General features: G+C 38.0%; 1 protein-coding gene across 2 annotated transcripts in view; it reads left to right on the top strand.

Moving 5' to 3' along the window:
• Nucleotides 1–407: 407 nt before the first annotated feature.
• Nucleotides 408–19,748, top strand: part of LOC125055698 — a 32,947-nt gene continuing 13,606 nt past the window's right edge. For both annotated transcript variants that reach the window (XM_047658179.1, XM_047658178.1), the window contains exon 1: nt 408–558. In XM_047658179.1, the coding sequence (XP_047514135.1) occupies nt 499–558 (60 nt within the window). In that variant the 5' untranslated portion in view covers nt 408–498. The remainder of the gene's footprint in view (nt 559–19,748) is intronic.

Here is a 19,748-nt window from a genome sequence, read left to right as displayed (position 1 = left end):
ATATGTATTACATTCAATTCTTTAAATATTATAAACACGTTAAAGGTTACATTCGCATTATTCAATTAGTTTTTTTTTATTGTCTACGACTTCGATTAATTAAATAAAACAATATTTAATGATTTATAATTTCAGTTATAGGGACTGAAATGTAAAACACTGTTCAAATCAGACAAAATTAAGTTTTATGTCTGAGTAAAAGAAGCACATGGCAGCTGCAGAATCGATCAAAATAACTTTAATAACTTTATTAGAACATAATAATAAAAACAATAATTAAAAACTCATTAAATCGCTCGTAAACATAAAACGTATGAAAACCTTTATTAAAATACGTCTCATTCTAGAAACATTATGAACAGAGCCTTTTACAGAAAGTAAGTTTGTTCTTGTAACTTAGCGTGCAGGCTGTGGAGGTAAGCCAGTGCCGTGTAAACCTGCGCTCAGGCCGCCCGTCATGCTGCGTGGAGTCCAATAATAAAGTGTTTAAAGTGAATCATGTGCCAATCGTGGAGGTATTTCTTCGCCGGCGTGTTGCTGGCGACAGTCACTGCACAGGTAGTTAATATTCAACTATTCCCTGTTTCATTACGGTTGAACAGATGATCTCGCGTTGTTATTTATAACTAACCGTTTTTAAATACTAGTTAAGTCTATTGCATAGACAGACTTGTTTACGCATCGTTTAATAGGGATAATATATGTAGTCTTTGGAAGAACAAATAGACCTTAACCTAATTAACTTAACTAATTAATATTAAATTCAATGATAATGGTTATTTTATAGAAATGAAAGTGAGGGTAGTAGAGCATAAAGCGTGACGAATAAATAAAATGACCTTTCCATATACGATATTTACTACGAAGATATGAAGTATAACACAATAGTAATGTAACTCGTGTAATAATACGTAATACGTAACCTAGATTCAAGTCGAGTCTGTGGTAAAGCACTCATTCATAAGGTTTTGTTTTACACATCAGCTAAATAAATCGCATTGAATTAAATTTTGACAGGATTGAAACAGTGTTCCGGGTTAAGCTAAATATATTTAAGAATATCATGTGTTCGCACACAAATATGTTTTATTATGAAGGCCAAGTTTATTAATGTTATATTTAAAGGTGATATTTTGTATTATCTGGAAGTGTGAATCATATATTGAATAAATAATGTTTTTTTATCTCTAGTCAAGCGTCTTTGTTTGTCTTGTTTTTGGGTTTCGCATACCTTCGGTCAACTTGTCTACTAAAGCGCTTTAAGGTTGTATACAAGGAAAAACTGAAAGCACAAGCTTCACCGGCGTTAGAACTAATAGCAACCACTGAACCTTCGTGACTTGGTACTTTAAGTGTAGACCCGAGGTCCTGGTTCGATACCGAGTTATGCAAACATCATATTTTTTCCATCACTGCGTATCGTCTCGATTGAACCAATACATGAAAGTTGTAGAAATGTGTGTATCTCAAGTCAAACTAAATTAAGAGACTCCAACAAACATGAATTATATTAACTCAAAAACTGCCAAATTGATTTTTCTACGGTTTTCATCAATAGATAGTGTGATTCCAATTGTAAGGAACGTCAATAAGTTTTAAGTTAGGAAAATCCATTAATTTTACTATTATCTTTGGAACAAAATTCACGTAATCTACACGGACGAGAGCTATTTTATTCAATAAAGACTAAATACTTTTGTGGCATTTGAAGAGTACTAGACAAGATTTCCTGAATACATTTGTGCAAGAGTTTACATAACAGACAACAAGTAATTACATCATTCGCGTCCTAATAGAGACTTAAAAGGTATTTTCTTATATACTATACATAAGGTACATATCCCTTAGCTGATTAAATAACTATGACACAACTGTTTAAATAACTTGTCATGGTTAAATAAGGATTCAATCTTTTGGAAGAATTTAGACACACTTTCGTTCTTTGACCATAGAATATTATATGAAACACAAAATATATACAGTCTTCAGCGCACTCTAATTCAACAATAATTGGCACGCATTAATGAAATGACATTTATTATATCTATCTTATAGTTCTCTCAGTACCCATCGCAAAAACGTAATTTAGATATGATTTGATTTCCGTCAGTACTCCAGCCATTTTAGAGCCAATAGGCATCGTTAGGACGATGTGCGGCAGGGTGGGTTGTCTGTGATCTCTTGGTGCGACAGGCTTTGGTACGGAATGATACTGCGTACATGTTAGCCCCGTCTCACGTCCTTCAGATAAGATTAAAAGCTGGTGCAGAGCAGGCGTAAATATTCAAGACTCTTTCCTCCAACTTGGATTTTGTTCCCTTGGGAGTAGAGATTCTTAGACCGTGGTGTTCAATTTCACACAAAGATTTTGAGCTTGGTAGATAGTACCGGTAACCTCAGAGTTGGTGCTTTCTTCGCTCAACGAATAAGTATCGCAATACAGCGAGGAAATGCTGCCAGCGTTAAAGGTACACTGCCACAGGGGCCAAAATTTTTAAATTTGTGTATGTTTTCTATTTATCAATTTTTAATTATAATTTAGATATATAAAATGAAGAGAACCCTTACATATTGTAAATTAAAGTCCATTTAACAAATTATTCACTCAAATATTATTGACCGGATTTTTATTGTCTTCACCAAGATAGTGCGAGGAAAGTATACAATTGTACGCACAACGGACCAACCACGAGTCTAATTGCGGAGAAAGGAGTCCTTCTACCCTAAAGTATACAATTATGGTTATATGTAAATGGTTAAAATACAAATACAATGAGGTCGCAAAAAATATTTTCATAATACACGAAATCTATGCGCAAATCTGCGGCGAAAGTAGTAGTTGTACTGAGTCTAATATTCATGCAACATGAATATTATCGTAAATATTTAAATGATAAAACATTAATGAAAACGCTTTAATGTTATGGGAGAAATAAAAGTGTTGTTACGTAATTTAAACTGTTACATAATATTAAGTATTAAGGATTTCGTAATATCCAGGACCCCGGCGCTGTGCAGTATAATAAAAAATAAAAAGCTCTATAGCATATGTTCATCAACTTGGAACTCAAAAATGGCCTTATGTTATTTACTTTTAACATAGCATAGAAAATAACTTTGTTATATATTTGTTTGATAAAAGATTGATTGTAACGAAAAAGTATTAATGCTACATTTTATTTCATAACTCCTTACCATAAAAGGCCCATAGATCGACTAAAACTGTGTTGGCAGCAAGGCTGCGCCTACGCATGTCCTCTAGTATGATTCCATTGAATATTTGAAAGTATTACTTATATTAATATCTTAAAGATTCAGTCAACACTAAACGATGTGACACCCGTATGACAAAAACGTATAGGATATATGTGTAAAACGGGGTTTTGTTCTCGTACATAGTATGAGTAAGTACTATATTATTACATACAAGGAAAAATTACCTCAGGTTTAAAGGTATAATTTAGAGTCGACACTAAAAAAAAACAAAAAGTACAATAAAGTAAATTATCTTAGTGAGGAGTATCGATTCTGAATCTAATAATACTCTAATTTGTATCTGAAGTCACAATCGAGTCTTGACCAATGTCAAATATGTCAAAATTTGAAGAAAAAATAATGTATAATCTAGGCTAACACACTAAGGGTCTGTTTCACAATGTATGGATAAAGTACCAAATAGCTATGCAACACGTAAATTATTTGGAAGATAAATTGTGCTATTTGACATTCATCGGACTCATAACTTATGATGGACTTTATGTGACGAATAGCGCTATCTAACAGTCGTGAAACGCAACAATAGTGTTTATCCTTCCAATAAGTAATAAATAGCTAATTTGGAACTTATGTAGAACTTATCCGTACATTGTGAAACAGACCCTAAGCCATTTAGTGTTAAAAAAGTGTATTAAGACGGATTCATTTTTATAAAGTAAACAGTAAGAATTTAATAAGAAATAACCAGGAACATCCTCCGCCATTCTGGCGCATGGAAATTATGAATCAACCATTTGATTCAACTCGCATACAGATGTATCATAGGTGCTTTGACAATGAGTAATAATGTTTGTTCAATAATCAACAGGAATGTTTTATATTCGGAAATGTAAATTTAATTGCTGTAATTATTGATTCAATCGTGTTTCAGTTTAGTCATAGTTGATTGAATTTTCTTCCGGAAATTTTGAATTATCTTTCTTTCTAACTTTACATAACTACAGGTACATATATCGTTAATGTTTAGTGTTTTAGTAGAAGTCAGCACGTCTATAGCTTATTAAAATTGATATTTTAAACGCATAAAAAATTATTACGCTTTTTACAAGCCCAAGATTTCGGCCTTGCAAAAAGCGCAGTTAACGGCAATCCACGCTGTTTTTAGAAATCATAATCCAAATTAAAATGACACTCCGATTGATAAGTTTAAATTACTAACGCATTATAAGTTACCCAACGCTTATTTTTAGAATATAATCTATATTACTTAATTATATAAAGCAGAGTTAGTCTAATGACTTGGGCATGTGAACCTCATCTGAGATTCGACTCTCAGCTGTGCACCAATGGAATTACATTTGTCTATGTGCGCATATGATCGTACCATGAAGGAAAACATCGTGAGGATACCGGTAAACCTAGGTTGTAGCGCCGCTGATTTTTAATGACACTTAATTATACGTATATGTTAATAATAATTTATTATTTATATATACGATAGACATACAGTGTTAGCCAAGTGATTAATTAACTATGTATAAGGTAAACATGGCGAATTCTATGTCTTAAAATCGTCGTGTTAAAGGATGCTTGCTTAAAAATGAATTAACAAATTTGGAGTGATAATATTCAGAAAAGACGTTGAATATCTCCACTTGGTAAAAGATCTATTGCATTCGTCATATGGAAGTCTAACATAGCGTTAAGACTATTCTCGATTATTCATTATTATATTTCTTCTTCTTTAGGCGCCACTTTATTGCTAAACAATTTGAATTACCGGGTATCTTGCGCTACTCTAAACAGTTCCTAGGTGGATGTGATGCCGATCCAGCCCCGTACTTTCCACATCCACGACTTCATCCTACTACCAGCCCATCTCTTGCCATGAATTTTGAGACTTTCGGTATTTAAACAGCCTGCATAAACTAACGTGTCAAATTCAAATTAAAAAATCATTTATACGAGTAGGTAACACAATGCACACTTATGATCGTCAAAAAAAAGAACTGTACATGAAATGCTTCTAGCTTTACATTTCGTCATTCCTATTCGTTTATGGACTCTTTCATTCGTCGCTCTTTGGATCCAGCTGATGCGAAGCATGCAACGGTAACATCTCAAAAGCTTCGAGGCTCCTTCTTGTGTCTCCTCACACCAATACCTCACAGCCAATACCTCACAGTCGTATCTGCTGGCCAGGTCAAGTGTAAGAGTCTATTGGGTATTTGAGTCATGCAATTATAGAAATAACAACAAGGATTTTTTTATAGACTGTTCCCCCTGTGGGCCCCTGTGGGCCAGGATCTGGACACTTTCAATACCAAAAGGCTAGCGGTTCCTTGCCCATTTAATAATTGGCACGCTCATTTCTTGAAGGAATATTCAGTTATACATTAGTATCATACTACATTAGATTTCCTGGCCTCTAAGAGCAAATGCAACGCTCTGATTGTTATAACATGATCGTGCAATGATAACTCGTACTGCGGAAATCACTAAGTTGCACCTCGAATATCTGATATTTCGTAATCATTCGCAAGGACAATAAACCATTAACACAATCACGGGGTCATCAGACAGCGATTTTGATCGTTATATCCGAGAAAGAACTGTGTAATGACCAAATAATAAACATTTGACGTAGCGTCTTAGTAATCAAAAGTAATGAATACAAAAGTAAATTCAGCCTTGCGATTTTGTAACTCACTTTTCGAACTCTCACAGCGGTTTTCACGGCGGCGGTCGCGCTCAAATCAGTTGTGAAGCAGTCATTTTACGATTTGGCATTCTGATAAACAATAAACTACAAACTCCGCTTGTTAAGACGTAATGTGAAATTGCTTAACAGAATACCATGAGATTCCAAAAATGACGTGAGTGACGAAGGGAGCGTTGTTAGTGTGAGGTGAACTCACGGATTAATAGAATCGCACGCCAGTTCTGTTATAATTAGTCTAACTTCACAAGTTTTCTTGTACAAAGGTACCTCGCTGATACCACAGCACTGATTTTGCTAGCTACTTAATTCCTAAGCTGCATATTCGCTATATTATATTTTTGCGGTTTTTTTTAATTTGTTATGTACATTTATCTCTAATATTTCTTTAAAAATATGTAGCTTAATTTTTTATTTTTAAGTCAAGTTTTATCCGATGTTTTTTTGTTGGCAAGTATGTTAGCGACATTGCGTACCTGAGAACTATTAAATAAGACAAGCATTGAACCAAACCTTACCTAAAGTCTATCTCTTAAAGCTTATATATATCACATGTACTGTATTAATACTTAAAATATACTTCAAGCTACTCGTCATTGTCTTACACACCGAGCTTACCTCATACCATAACCAAAGGAGTATTGTCCAAGGTAAAACATGATTTGCAGGCATGTCTTGCATTGTGTGAGCTACATTTCAAACAGGCGAGAGCCTTGGCGAATTATCTTGTATTAAACGAAACAAATTATGATTTTTTAGATAGCCGTGTCCATGTAACTCAATAATAATAAACGTTTTAACAACAAAAATGCTGTATTGAAATTTGGTTTAAAGCGACTGGGATTTTAAAGTAGATAATACAGAACTATGCAAAGAGAAATGTCGTTTCACGTTATAAGTTATGATTTAGAGTCGGAACTTAGCTCGAATTACGACTGGCTGATAAAATCCAATAACTTAACATTATGGGAAGTCATAGTTCGCGCTACGTCGCCTCCTACCCATTGCACCTTAGACGGTAATTTTAAATGAACCTGTGGTTAAAAAACTCAACAAATTTTACTGTTCTATCTATATATATAAAAATGTTATGTTGGTTTCTGTACGCTTCAAAAACTCAAAAAGTTCTGCACCGATCGAGCTGAAATTTTAGTATGATTTATAATCCGCATCAAGGATTGTTTTTATCTATTTCTTTTTATATTTTTTTTTGTTTTTATTATTTTTGTTTTTTTTTTTTCACAACTATTGCAAAATTAAACTTATATGAAATGTTTTCTTTTTTTTGTTTCTCATTCCTCAACCATTCAATCCCAATGTGCCACAGCGAAGCGTGGCAGGGAACAGCTTGAATATTATATTTTTGTATATTTAAGAGTTACTTACTAGACAGAGTGTCTTTCCCTTATTAGACTTTAAATAGAGTTATTGGATACTTTTCTGTGTTAATTATTTTATTTCTAGTAAAGTTACTTATTAGAATTTAGATTGTAATGTCCAATGAGGTCTCAGTGAAGAGACTTAAAAAAACTATATAAATGTTTATCAATAGATTATTAATCTAACTAGGCCCTTGTTCGCAGGGTCTAACACACTGTTATGTGACACAATATGATGTAATTGATTGATGGACAATAAACAATAATTCTATACTACAATAATCTTTTTAATCATACATAAGGCCTTATTAAACGGTACATAACACTTACCTTGAGTTATCTAGGAACATCTAATTAACACAAAACCTGAAATGACGTAAAAAACAAACAATTAGCTACGCGCCACGGCTTGGTGTTGGTGTCGTGTACGTGATAATCATCGCTTATTACTTCCTATTGATCAACCGGTCTTTAATGTAACCCATGGGAAATAGTAGCTGTCTTTGGGTACACACTCATGAAGACTTTAATTCGAGAATCATCACAAATGTTAGCTCATGAATGTGATTAATATAGGATGGGATCCGGGATGATTTGTATAATAATAGTAATAATAATGATTATTATTATATATGTATAATTTATAATATAATAATATATATAATAATAATATTAATTATTATTATTATAATAAAGCCCGTTTTATTTCCAAATGACGTATATGACAAAAAAAGATCAAATTATAATACACAGCTTCAATTATTTTACATTTTTGTTTTGCTTGATATCATATATCCTAGCTTCGATTGGAACCCCATCACGGGTAAAGGTCTCCTTCAGCTTTTTCCAACTGACTCTGTCTATGGCTCTCTTTCTCCATTCGTCTCCTGCTATCGCTTCTCTTTCTTCACCTTTTTTTTGGGCGACCTCTTCTTCTTATTTCTTTTGGTCCTTTCCATATAATTGTCTTTAAGGTCTCTAATTTATTAACCTATTATCTGTGTATCTTGCTTTATATAATAGAGGACGTAATTTTCACTTTATACCATTTCCCTACAAAAACAATTAATTAAATGCTATTACTGCTATGAACTGAAATCCTATGCTTGAAGTGCATCTGGCTATACTCTCGGGGCGTAACACCGATTTAGGTAATTTCCACGTTTATAAAACCAAGAAAACCTATCTACAGCCTTAAGGCGGAAACATACTACTAAAACGCGACGCGACGTGACGTGTCGACACCCGATGTCCATCGTGCACATTACCAACACGCGACACCACGACACGCTTGCAAATTCAGAAGTCATTTAGCATCAGCTAATATATATATATAAATCATTAAGGCGGAAACATACTACTAAAACGCGACGCGACGTGACGTGTCGACACCCGATGTCCATCGTGCACATTACCAACACGCGACACCACGACACGCTTGCAAATTCAGAAGTCATTTAGCATCAGCTAATATATATATATAAATCATTATTCCCCGCGCAATGTGCCAAAAAGTTTTTACCAATTTGAGATTCAGATTCGAGGAATGTTTGCAGCGCAATGGTGCACACCTGGATGATGTTATTTTTAAGAAATAAATTTCCCAGATGTCTATTTTAATTGAAATAAAAAATTGTATGTGTATTGTATTTAGTTTTTTTATTATATTTTTTTCAAATTCGCAAATCTTTCTGGCCCACCCTGTATTTTTCTAATAATCAATTCATGATTAGCAAATTATTTGTATTAAACTAACAACATCCTAACTCCCTGTTTTAGTCTTTGTATTGAGGTAATCTCATGTCATATAAAACAGAATATTGTTTCACCAACTCAATTAATTGTTCGTCGTTCATTTCGCCAAATAAATCTAAAAATATCTAAGTATATAAATTGACATTCGTGTCAAAAACTCGAAAGACTGACGCATGACGTCATCATCACAACATCCACAACACGCCGATCCAATTCTATTGGATGTTACCGCGTGTGATCACATGGCGTATTGTCTATGTGCATCTGACCATATTAAATATATGGGGTTGATAAGTACTGACATGCATCGGATGGCGTGGTGTAGCGTCGCGTTTTGGTAGTATGTTTCCGCCTTTAGCTCGTAGAACATTTTATTATAAATGGTGTTTTTAAGGTGAAACTGCACTTATGCGGGCAACACAGATTACACTTATCGGACTTGGGGGAACTGATAACTAAAATATTACTAATGCATTCGTAGTATTCTGATTAATAGCTTGTAATATAACTATCTAATGTAAATAGATTTTTTCAATAAGAAACTGAGATTGGCGAGGTCAAACAAAAACTCTGCTGGTTTAATAGTTAAGTCTGGATATACGCAGTCAGTTCTTATGATTGTATAATCGTGTGCAATTAGTCTAGAGGTCCTTACAGCGCGAATTAGTTGATATTGTATGTTATCTTTCGTCTTCATTTTCATCCCGGAATTTAGACCTTCAAAGGGAAGGAAGTATGCTTACTGCTTAGATACAGATACGGGCAAACATCTTGAACAAAACAACGAATGGGAGGGGGGACGGCGATAGAGTGGCGTGTCGATCGCGTGATTGGTAAATTAGTTGACGTTTATGTGTACGATGTGCAAACTTTCCTCTACTCCCTTGTTTAATGCTCAAGAAGTTTGCCGGTATCTGTATGAGCTTCGGGTAAGTTCGGTTACGGTTCTTTAAATCACGGTTTCCTTAAATTATGAAATTCATTTTTAACATCTGCATATCGAATGTTTTGCAACCTTTTAAACATACAAGACAGAATTATACCAGTCGATTGGAGAAACTAAGGTTATGACGTCACCAAACATTGGGGTTACAGGAACCGGTTGTGTCAGTAGTTACATCAACCTATTGGGCTTAAATTATGTAACATGTATAGGTTCAGATTTGACAATGATTAATATAGCAAAATCAAACAGTGACATATAATAAATGACCAATACACAAGCATTAGAATCTCTTGAAATTGTTCTTTTAACGATATCTGCCCTGCGATTCTGTAACTCACATTTCGAACTCACACAGCGGTTTTCGCATCGTCGGTCGCTCTCAAATCAGTCGTGAAGCAGTCATTTTATGATTTGGCATTCTGAAAAGGTGGGAGCTAGTAGTTTATTGTTTATTAGAAAACATTTTAAGGTTATATTTATCTTAATATATATAAATTACGTATCACCTTGTTTGTCCGCTATGGACTCCTAAACTACTTAACCGATTTCAATCAAATTTGCATACCGTGTGCAGTTTGAACTAACTTAAAAGATAGGATAGCTTACATCTTCATTTATACCCGTAATATTATTTTATTGCAAATTATTTGTTTATTATTTGACAGTCACAATTCTAACAGATGGCGCTGTGTTGAAAGTACCAACGTTTCACATAAGCTACAATTTAATGGCATAACCACCAAAAAACCATGGTCCCCATGGGTCCCCATGACTGGTGTTCTCCTACCGTTTCCCTTGAATAGTTTACAAAACTTTGTAACAAAAACTTTAGCCACAGCAAAGCTTGGCCGAGTCTGCTAGTATCTCTACAGAACACAATATCGTTAGTGATATTTGAGTCGGTCGTTTCCATAGCCCAAATCTAATAATAAAAACTATTGTAACTATAAAGCTTTTTTTTTTTTTTTTTTTTTAATGAAGCGCATCGTGCAATCAGTCTTCTGACTATGAGCAGATGAGTTGTAGGATGGTTTGCGGGTGGAGATATTCCTCATTAGGAATATCTACCATAATAATATTAGCTCAGTCAATGCGGCTGAGCTCCAAGGTTCTTCGTCTTTTGAGTCGGTTTATATACTCCGGTAGGGTGAGTTGAACAGCTAGGTGGTTAGGATGATATTCCAGCCTAGTCTTGTACTTCTGAGCGTATACTTTTATTTCCTCCTTGACTGTAGGTATGCCTAGGTGTTCATGTACTTCAGCGTTTCTTATGAACCAAGGCGAGTTGCTTATTTGTTTAAGGATGTAGTTTTGTGTTCTTTGAATTTTAGTTTTGTTTGAGTCACATGTAGCTCCCCACAATTGTATCCCGTAGGTCCACACCGGTTTTATAACAGAATTGTAGATAAGGAGTTTGTTGTCGATGGACAATTTCGAGTTTCTACCCAGTAACCAGTACAGCCTCTTATATTTAATGTTGATCTCACGCCGTTTTGTTTCGATGTGTTTTTGCCATGTCAATCTACGGTCCAAGTGCAGTCCAAGATATTTAACTGTGTCACTCTGAGGCAGTTCCGTTCCTCCTAGGTTTACAGGGGGGCATGTCTTTCTTCGCAGTGTGAATGTCACCTGTACTGATTTGCTAGTGTTCACCCTAATTCTCCACCTATCGAACCAGTTGCTTATTTCATCTAGGCTTCGCTGCAGCTTTAACGTGGCTTCTTCGGGTTGTTTACTTGAAGCTAGGATTGCCGTATCGTCTGCATAGGTTGCAATGTTGACTTCAGAGGTACGCGGTAGATCTGAGGTATATATGGTGTACAGCACTGGGCCAAGTACAGAGCCTTGAGGTACCCCTGCAAGTATATCATGAAAACCTGATGTACAATCCATCTCTTTCACTTGGAATATTCTATCGGTGATATAAGACTCTAGGATTCCATAGAAAGTATGAGGCAGAAGTGACTTGATCTTGCATAAGAGCCCCTTGTGCCATACGCGATCGAATGCTTGTTGAACGTCCAGAAAAGCTGAGGAGCAGTACTCTTTTAGCTCAAGGCTATTGCTTATGAATTTACACACCCTGTGAGTTTGTTCGATAGTGCCATGTTGTGCTCTAAACCCGAATTGGTGATCTGGAATTATAGAATTTTCATGAATAGTTTGCGAGAGCCGTCGTAGTAGTACCTTCTCCAGTACTTTAGAGACGATCGGGAGAAGACTTATAGGTCGGTAAGATGAGACGTCATGTGGCGATTTTCCGGGCTTATGGACCATAATCACCTGAGAGACCTTCCATAGCGCTGGAAAGTATCCAACACTTATAATCCGGTTGAATAGGGTCGTCAAGTAAGTTATAGCCTTACGAGGTAATTCGGAGAGAACCTTTTTGTCAATGAGGTCAAAACCTGGTGCCTTCCTATTCTCCATTTGTAGTATGGTTCTTTGTACCTCCCTTGGTGTTACTATCTTCAAGGGCAAATGCAATTGGAAATCCTGCTGGAGAATGTCATCTATTTCTGCCTCATCCGACCCAGGAGTGGCTTCATTTGGAACAAATACTTTAGCCAGATGGTCAGCAAAAGCATTTGCTTTTTCTAGTTTAGATCTAGCCCACTTGTTTCTATCTAGTCTTATAGGTGGTTTAGGGTTTGTGGGTTGATTCAGATTTTTGCATGCCTTCCAGAGAGAGTAGTCGGTGTCTGTTGTAGCTGTTAACGACATCAGGTTTTCCTCAATAGTAGCATCTAGATTTTCTTTTATAGCCTGTTTAAGGTGTTTAGCGTAGCGGTTTAGTGCTGTTTTATCATCGGGATGACGACTATTATGCCACACTCTACGTAATCTTCTCTTCTCCAGGATCATGTCATGAATTTCGTGGGGTACAGAAAGCTGTCTGGTCTTTTTCTGAGCCATTCCCTCAGAACTCCTCCAGCATGCGTCCTGCACCACTCTCGTAAATGCCAAGACTGCACTATCTATTTCCTCCTTACTCTTTAGTGAAATCCGTAATTGTAGGGCGTCCTCTACGAGGTCACGAAACATTTGCCAATTTGTTCTCCTGCTATACAGTTTTGGTTTCCGTTGGCACTCCAGAATATTGGTACTAATAGTTAATATCACCGGGATGTGAGCTGAAGAACCATCGAGAAAGCCATCAATGTGATAAAACAGTCGTGAGAGACCCTTCATTAAAAAGAAGTCCAGGACATCAGGCAATCTTCCAGGGTCGCTTGGCCAGTGAGTTGGCTCGGGGGTGGAGATTGTTGTTAAGTGGTTTTTATCAACACATTTTTTAAGTTCTCTACCACGCGTGGTAATCAATCTCGACCCCCACTGCAGATGCTTTGAATTCCAATCTCCACCTGCTATGAAGCGTGGACCCAGACTGTTAATATATGTGGTGAAGTGGTCCTCGGTTATAACGTGCTTTGGAGGACAATAAACCGAGGAGATACAGAAATTCCCATTTTCATCCTGGATATTTATTGAGGTGGCTTGAATGGATTCCGATCGAAATTGTGGAAGTTCATAGTGTTCAATGGAGGATCTAATTATAATAGCTGTGCCTCCATGTGCAGTGCCATCGGGATGATTTGTTGTGTACACATTGTAGTTTTGTACATGTATTTGGCTGTTGGATGTAAGGTGTGCCTCAGAAATAAGCAAGGCATCCAGATTATGCATTTTTAGCAGGATTTCAGCTTCATTTTTCTTAGGCGATAGACCATCTATGTTCCATGTAGCAATTTTGAGTTTATTCATTTTTATGGTAATTTGTTAACTAGTGTAGTCAAGAGCCCCAGAATGGTGCTCATTTGTTGTAGGATTGTATCAATTTTTTGTGATTGTTTTATAAATATTTCCTCAATTCTATTATTCAGTGATTGTTGACTGGCTTCTGGTACAGATTGTTGGTTTGTACCTTGGACTAAATGATTACTTTTAGCCACTTCATTATATCCCTTAGGCGTATTTATTGTGGGTGGGTTCGGGGGTTGGTTTGTAGGTTGGGGGTTTGGGCTTATACCACTATTGGGAGAGCTTGACGTAGGAGCTTTTCTTGCGCTTAGAGACGAGCGCTGTGTTTTTCTGGCTAGAATTTCTTTATATACCTCGCAACCTTTATAATTCGCAGGGTGAGGGCCGAGACATAAGGCACATTTTGCTGGGGTACTGCGGTCCACTTTAGGACAATCTTTGGTTAAGTGTGATTCTGCGCATTTGAGGCATCGACCTGGTCTCATGCAGTAGTTTTTGGTGTGACCATACTGCTGGCATCTTTGACACTGTACTATAGTGGTCCTCTTTTTTGGGTCTTCTATAGTAACAATTTGGTGGAATATATGTCTGATTTCCTTGGCTGCTTTATTATGCTGACTAGGTTTCAGGTTTACAAAAAAAGTTGAGGTAGGTTTTTTATCAGGCCCAAATCTGGCATTGATAATCTCTCCAACTACTATGTTTCCCGTTTTCTCAAATTCAGCTTTTATAACATGAAGTGGAGTAGTGTGGTGCAAGTTTCTTACTACCAGTCTGTAGTTTCTGTCTTCTTTTCGATTGAATGTATGGCCAATGAGACCCTTCTCTCTTACAGCTGTAATAAGTTTTTTGTAAACATCTATGTCTTCACTCATAATTCTTATTTGTGTTTTGTTTACTATCTTAAACTTGAATGTGGTTCTTTCAGTTGCAGATTCGAGAAATTCCGTCAGTTTATTGACATCTTGGATTCCATATAGTATGATTGGAGGTGGATTGCTGGGCTTCTTTCCTTTGGTTTGGGTAGGTTCTTCAACGAGAGTTAGTCCATCGAACATGTTCGAAGTAGCTACACTTTCGGGGGACTGATTTGAGAGTTTCCTTTTTTTATTCGGCTTTCTATTTACTGGAGCCGTTTGCCATTCAGGCAAGTTGGTGTCGCAGGCTACTTCTTGAGAGCTTTGTGGTTCCTTCTCCTCATTTCTGGTAGGCAGTAAACTCCCAACCGATACACTTCTCTGTCTTATAAACAGGCTTGGATGGAAGGCTTGTTGTACATATTTCTTACTTTGACCAGTAGCATTCACTGTCACGGGGGCCTAACTATAAAGCTAAGTAGTTTTTACGGTTTCTATAACGGAATTATATAAATTAAATGGTATTTACGGAAGTTAATCATAGTACAGTCCTTATAAGTGGGTTAAGTAAGATGATTTTCTGAAAACGGATGTACATTTTGAAATTACAGTTATTTTAGTAATGATACATGTATCAATGAAAGTTCCGTTAAAATGTTTTCTATCAAAATATTATTAACTAGCCGTGTTCACCAACCATCCTTGATTCATTCGTGGGATGTTAAGAGGCCTTTTTAGCCTACCTCAAGGCTATCCAACATTTTATTTATATTTATTTATTTACAAATTTGCTTGCCAATGCTCGGCACACTGATATATTGGTATAAAATACAAAATTTTATGCGATAAGCAAAAAATACATCGTTTCATATATTATAAACAGTAATTGAAAAATTTATTTGAAACTGTGTGTATGGATATCGAAACCTAGCTCGATTATTAGAATGCTCAATCTGGATATCGGTGAGTTTTGGCTAAAACGCGTTCTTTTGCATTTTGACAATGTATGGGAAACGAAAACAGTATTAAGTGTATATGTAAGGCGAGTTGGCCTCAATCGACCTCATCCTTAAGGCTTGTGTCATAGCTTCGCACCTCGTCTGTGCACCAATGGACTATTTATGCGCGCTAGTACCGTGAAGGAAAACATTTGGACACCACATATACCCAATAAGCCGACGGTGAGTGCCAGGCACAGGACCTATATTAGAAAAAACAATTCACGAAACATATACAGATATAAACCTGATAATTGGAAGCACCACTGGTTCATTTTTAATATTATGTGGTTTAAAAAATCTGATGTTTAATAATTCATTTGATGAACATTGTTCAGAAGTTTTTTTTTCGTTATTGAGTAGTGTTGCTTATTTACTATTTATATCGATATGTAAGATTTCAAAGCACCAAGACATTGTTCAGAAACGTGGCATCCAAAATTAATGTAACCATGATGATCTCCAATCTTCGAAAGGCGTTATAAAAAATAAAAAATAAAATATCTATAATACAAAATAGGGTGGTGTAGGTGGGTATTTGTGTTTGTGTGTATATGAAACCTGTGTGTTAAAATCGGCTTGATATAGTGGCATTAAAATGTCTGATTTAAATAGGAAAAGTAATGTCGACCGTAATTAGCTTTAAGTACATGTAAAAATCTGTTTTATGTAAACATTTATACAAGTAACTTGTCAAAACGTTCGCCTTTCAAAGATTTTGAACAATACGGGCGAGTGCAAGGCAGTGGTCAGGCGTGCATTGACCTCAACCCTACGCCAGTTCCCATATATCGACAGTCGGTCGGATCTTGCCAATTCTGTTTTGCAGTCAACTCTCTTTTGTTTCATCATCTCTATTACAGCAATAGATATCATAATGTTTTAGTTCGAAACATACATAAGAGTATTCTAAAATAATAAAACAAGTTGACTTTGACGCTAGCTAACTTTTGTGGTCTCTGGCAGAATAACCAGCGCTGTGGAACACGTCTGCTCCACAGTATGCTGAGCCAGGGTCAGCTACAACCCCCCCCAAGGTCCAAGCCTTGACGTGGCGGGGGGGCTCTAGTACTTGGAGTGCAAGCCAGCACTTTAGGGAAGCCGATTGGACCGATGGGAAGGTTCTCAGTAGGCTTCTTTAAATAGAAGAAACTTGATGAACAACAGGCGCGTGAAGCACGTAGAAGTAGTGTTCTTTGAGGGAAGGTGTGCGTCATCTATTTTCGCACGTGGGATGGCCGGCTTGCAAAGCCAGCGTTTTTGGTGTATCATGTTATCTGGGGTGTAAGCCAGCACCTTGGGGAAATGTATGGACCGAACTTTTGTAGTAGCCTTTAAAGGCAAGAGGTGCGTCTTATTGCGTACGTGGGATGGCCAGCTTGTATAACTGGCGTTTGTGAATATCAAGAGCATTGCTCTTGGCACACTGTATTCGAAAATTGTGGAGTTGCCAGACTTCCATAGATCACGACCCCAGGTGGCGAATAGGGGTCCTCGCACTCGCCCGCGGGGGTACCGGTTGGACTTCCGACATCCAACTGGCGTGGACCAAAACTGGTGGGCTCAGGGCGTGCCCCCGGTTCAATTTTTGAATCGGTAACGACCGGTGTTGAGCGCATATTTTTGCGTTGAGTTGGTGAAGAGCTTGCGTGTCTTTTTACATTTGTAATGCTCAGTAGCTTCTGCATATTGTAGATGACCTTCTAGGTCAATGGCGCGATGGATCTGGTGACTGCGATAAGCAGTTTCTGGGTGGGTTTCGACTCTCCGTCGGGCAACCTGTTACCTCCGGCGTGTGTCGTTGTCATGTCTAGCGGCATGCTTGTGGCCAGGGGGGCTTGCCTTTATTGGCCGGCCCTGAGAGAAAGGAAAATCTCAATAAAAAACCCTTAAATTCCTGACATTGGGGCGCCTTGTAGGTTTTGCGCGGTGTCGGTTACCTGTATTTACAGGTGGCTGGTGAGTAAAGTCAGTCGCTAGCGGCCAGCCCTCGGATACCACCCGTCCTCCGAGTGGTTAAAGGGTTACCTAGGTGCAGGGGGCACCACCTGGGTGGACTGTGTATTTCCCCCATGGAAAATAATTTATGAAATGACAACAATAAATAATCTAATAAACAAAAAAACCAAATCAAAAGAAGATGTTAGTGTGGAGATGCCGTGTGATGCGGCTGAGCAGGAGGCTGGAGTGGCAACGGCGGGCGATCAGTTTGTTTTGCCAGCGCCCCCCAGTGATATTATGTTGGAGTGCCCTGAGATGTCGGATTCTTCCACATACTCAGGTGTTGAAGCAAGGGAGTCTTTGACAGTTTCATCGCGGTTTTGGAGCTCCCGGAAGCGTTTCAGAGAAGTCGCTGATACTGATTCAGATATCGCTAGAGAGGCGACTTCAAAGATAACGCGGCGTAAAGGCAGAGGTCGGCCATCCACTAAGGGCGAGAATGTGGATCCGGTTCCTGCTAATAAATCTGCCAAGTTGAAAGAAACTAGAGCTGAGAAAAAGGCTCGCGAGGAAGAAGAGCTTTTGGCCTTGGAAATTAAAGCTCGAGAAACACAATGTACTCTATCTTCTGTCTTGGTGTCGGAACAGGGCGAGGATATGTCATTGGATTTAGTAAAGAGGATTGAGGCTAGCCTGGGAGTTGTTGAAAAGGTCGCCACAAAATCGTCCAATATCAAAGGACAATGGGTCCATATGGCTAAAAATGCCATTGCGGACATGCGGAAGGATATTGGGGTGCTTGCTAAACGTTCAGTTTCTGAGGAAACTCGATCTCTGCGTGAAGACAACGAGCGCCTCAAAAAGCAAATTGAGATACTCCAGCAGGATATGACGGATCTTCGGAAACATGTTGGAGTTAATTCAAAGGAGCCACCGCTCACTCCTTCTCTCCTCGAGGAGTTTGAGGCAAATCTGATGCGCCGTATCGGGGATAGATTAAATGCACGGTTTGAGAGTCTAGAGCCTAGGCTTAATCCTGCACCTGTATTAAGGCCTTCTCTGGCCGCGGACCGACGCAAGGTCGTTGGGCCCCCTAGATTTGAGTCAGGTCCATCCCAGGATAATAGACAGGTGAATAGTAGAAGCTTGGTGCAAGCAGCATCTACTGCTTTGCCCCAAGGACCATCCTCTATTTCAAAAAAGAAGAAAAATAAAAGAATTGCAGGGGAGGAAATATTGGCCATTGAAAAGGTATCTGCTATTACTCAGCCCTCGCCTCTGCAATCGGCTTCCAACCTTTCTAAGGAACATTGGTTGATTGTTGGGAAAAGAAAGAAAAGGAAAAGGAAGAAAAGGGAAAGGTCAGGTGCTGTGTTAGCTCAACCAACTGTAACAGGTTTTCAGGCACCAGTTAAAAAGCCAAGACTGCGTACTCCCCGAACAGCTGCTGTTGTTGTAACTGTTCCGGCGGAAGTTCAGAAAAAAGGCGTAACATATGCGGAGGCTATTAAAGAAGCGAAAGGCCAGATTAGGCTAGAAGAGTTGGGAATTGAAGCAGTTAGGTTTAGACGTGCCGCAACTGGTGCTGCCATTATTCAAGTCACTGGTGAAGGTGGAGGAGATAAAGCAGATGTTCTGGCTAAAAAAATTAAGGGAGTTGTATGGTACGAAGGGCATCCTTGTATCGAGGCCTGTTAAATCTGTTGAGGTAAGAGTATCAGGCTTAGACGATTCTGTTACTGCTGACGAAGTAAAATTCGCTGTGTGTAAAAAAGGGGAGTGCTCAACCGATCATGTTAGAGTTGGTGAAGTTCGTCAGGATAAGTCAGGTCTCTTTGCGGTGTGGGTGAAATGCCCGGTGGAAGCTGCAAAGAAATTGTCTGAAGGTCGTCTGCTTGTAGGCTGGACTTCAGCTAGGGTGACGGTGCTGCAACAACGAGAACTTAGGTGCTTCCGCTGTTTGCAAGCTGGTCATGTTGCAGCTCGTTGTACGGCGGAAATAGACCGTAGTAAGTCTTGTTACCGGTGTGGCCAGCCAGGCCATCGTGCTTCTGTTTGTTCATCCAAACCGCAATGTCCTCTGTGTATTGCGGCAGGTAAAACAGCTGATCATCGACTGGGGGCGAAAGCTTGTACGGCTCCCAGTCAAAAGATGCCGAGAAGATTCAACACGAA

Source organism: Pieris napi, chromosome 14 (assembly GCF_905475465.1).
Source record: "Pieris napi chromosome 14, ilPieNapi1.2, whole genome shotgun sequence".
In the NCBI taxonomy this organism is placed as follows: domain Eukaryota; kingdom Metazoa; phylum Arthropoda; class Insecta; order Lepidoptera; family Pieridae; genus Pieris; species Pieris napi.
Note: the sequence above shows the minus strand (reverse complement) of the source record. Positions and strands in the feature narration are given on the sequence as shown.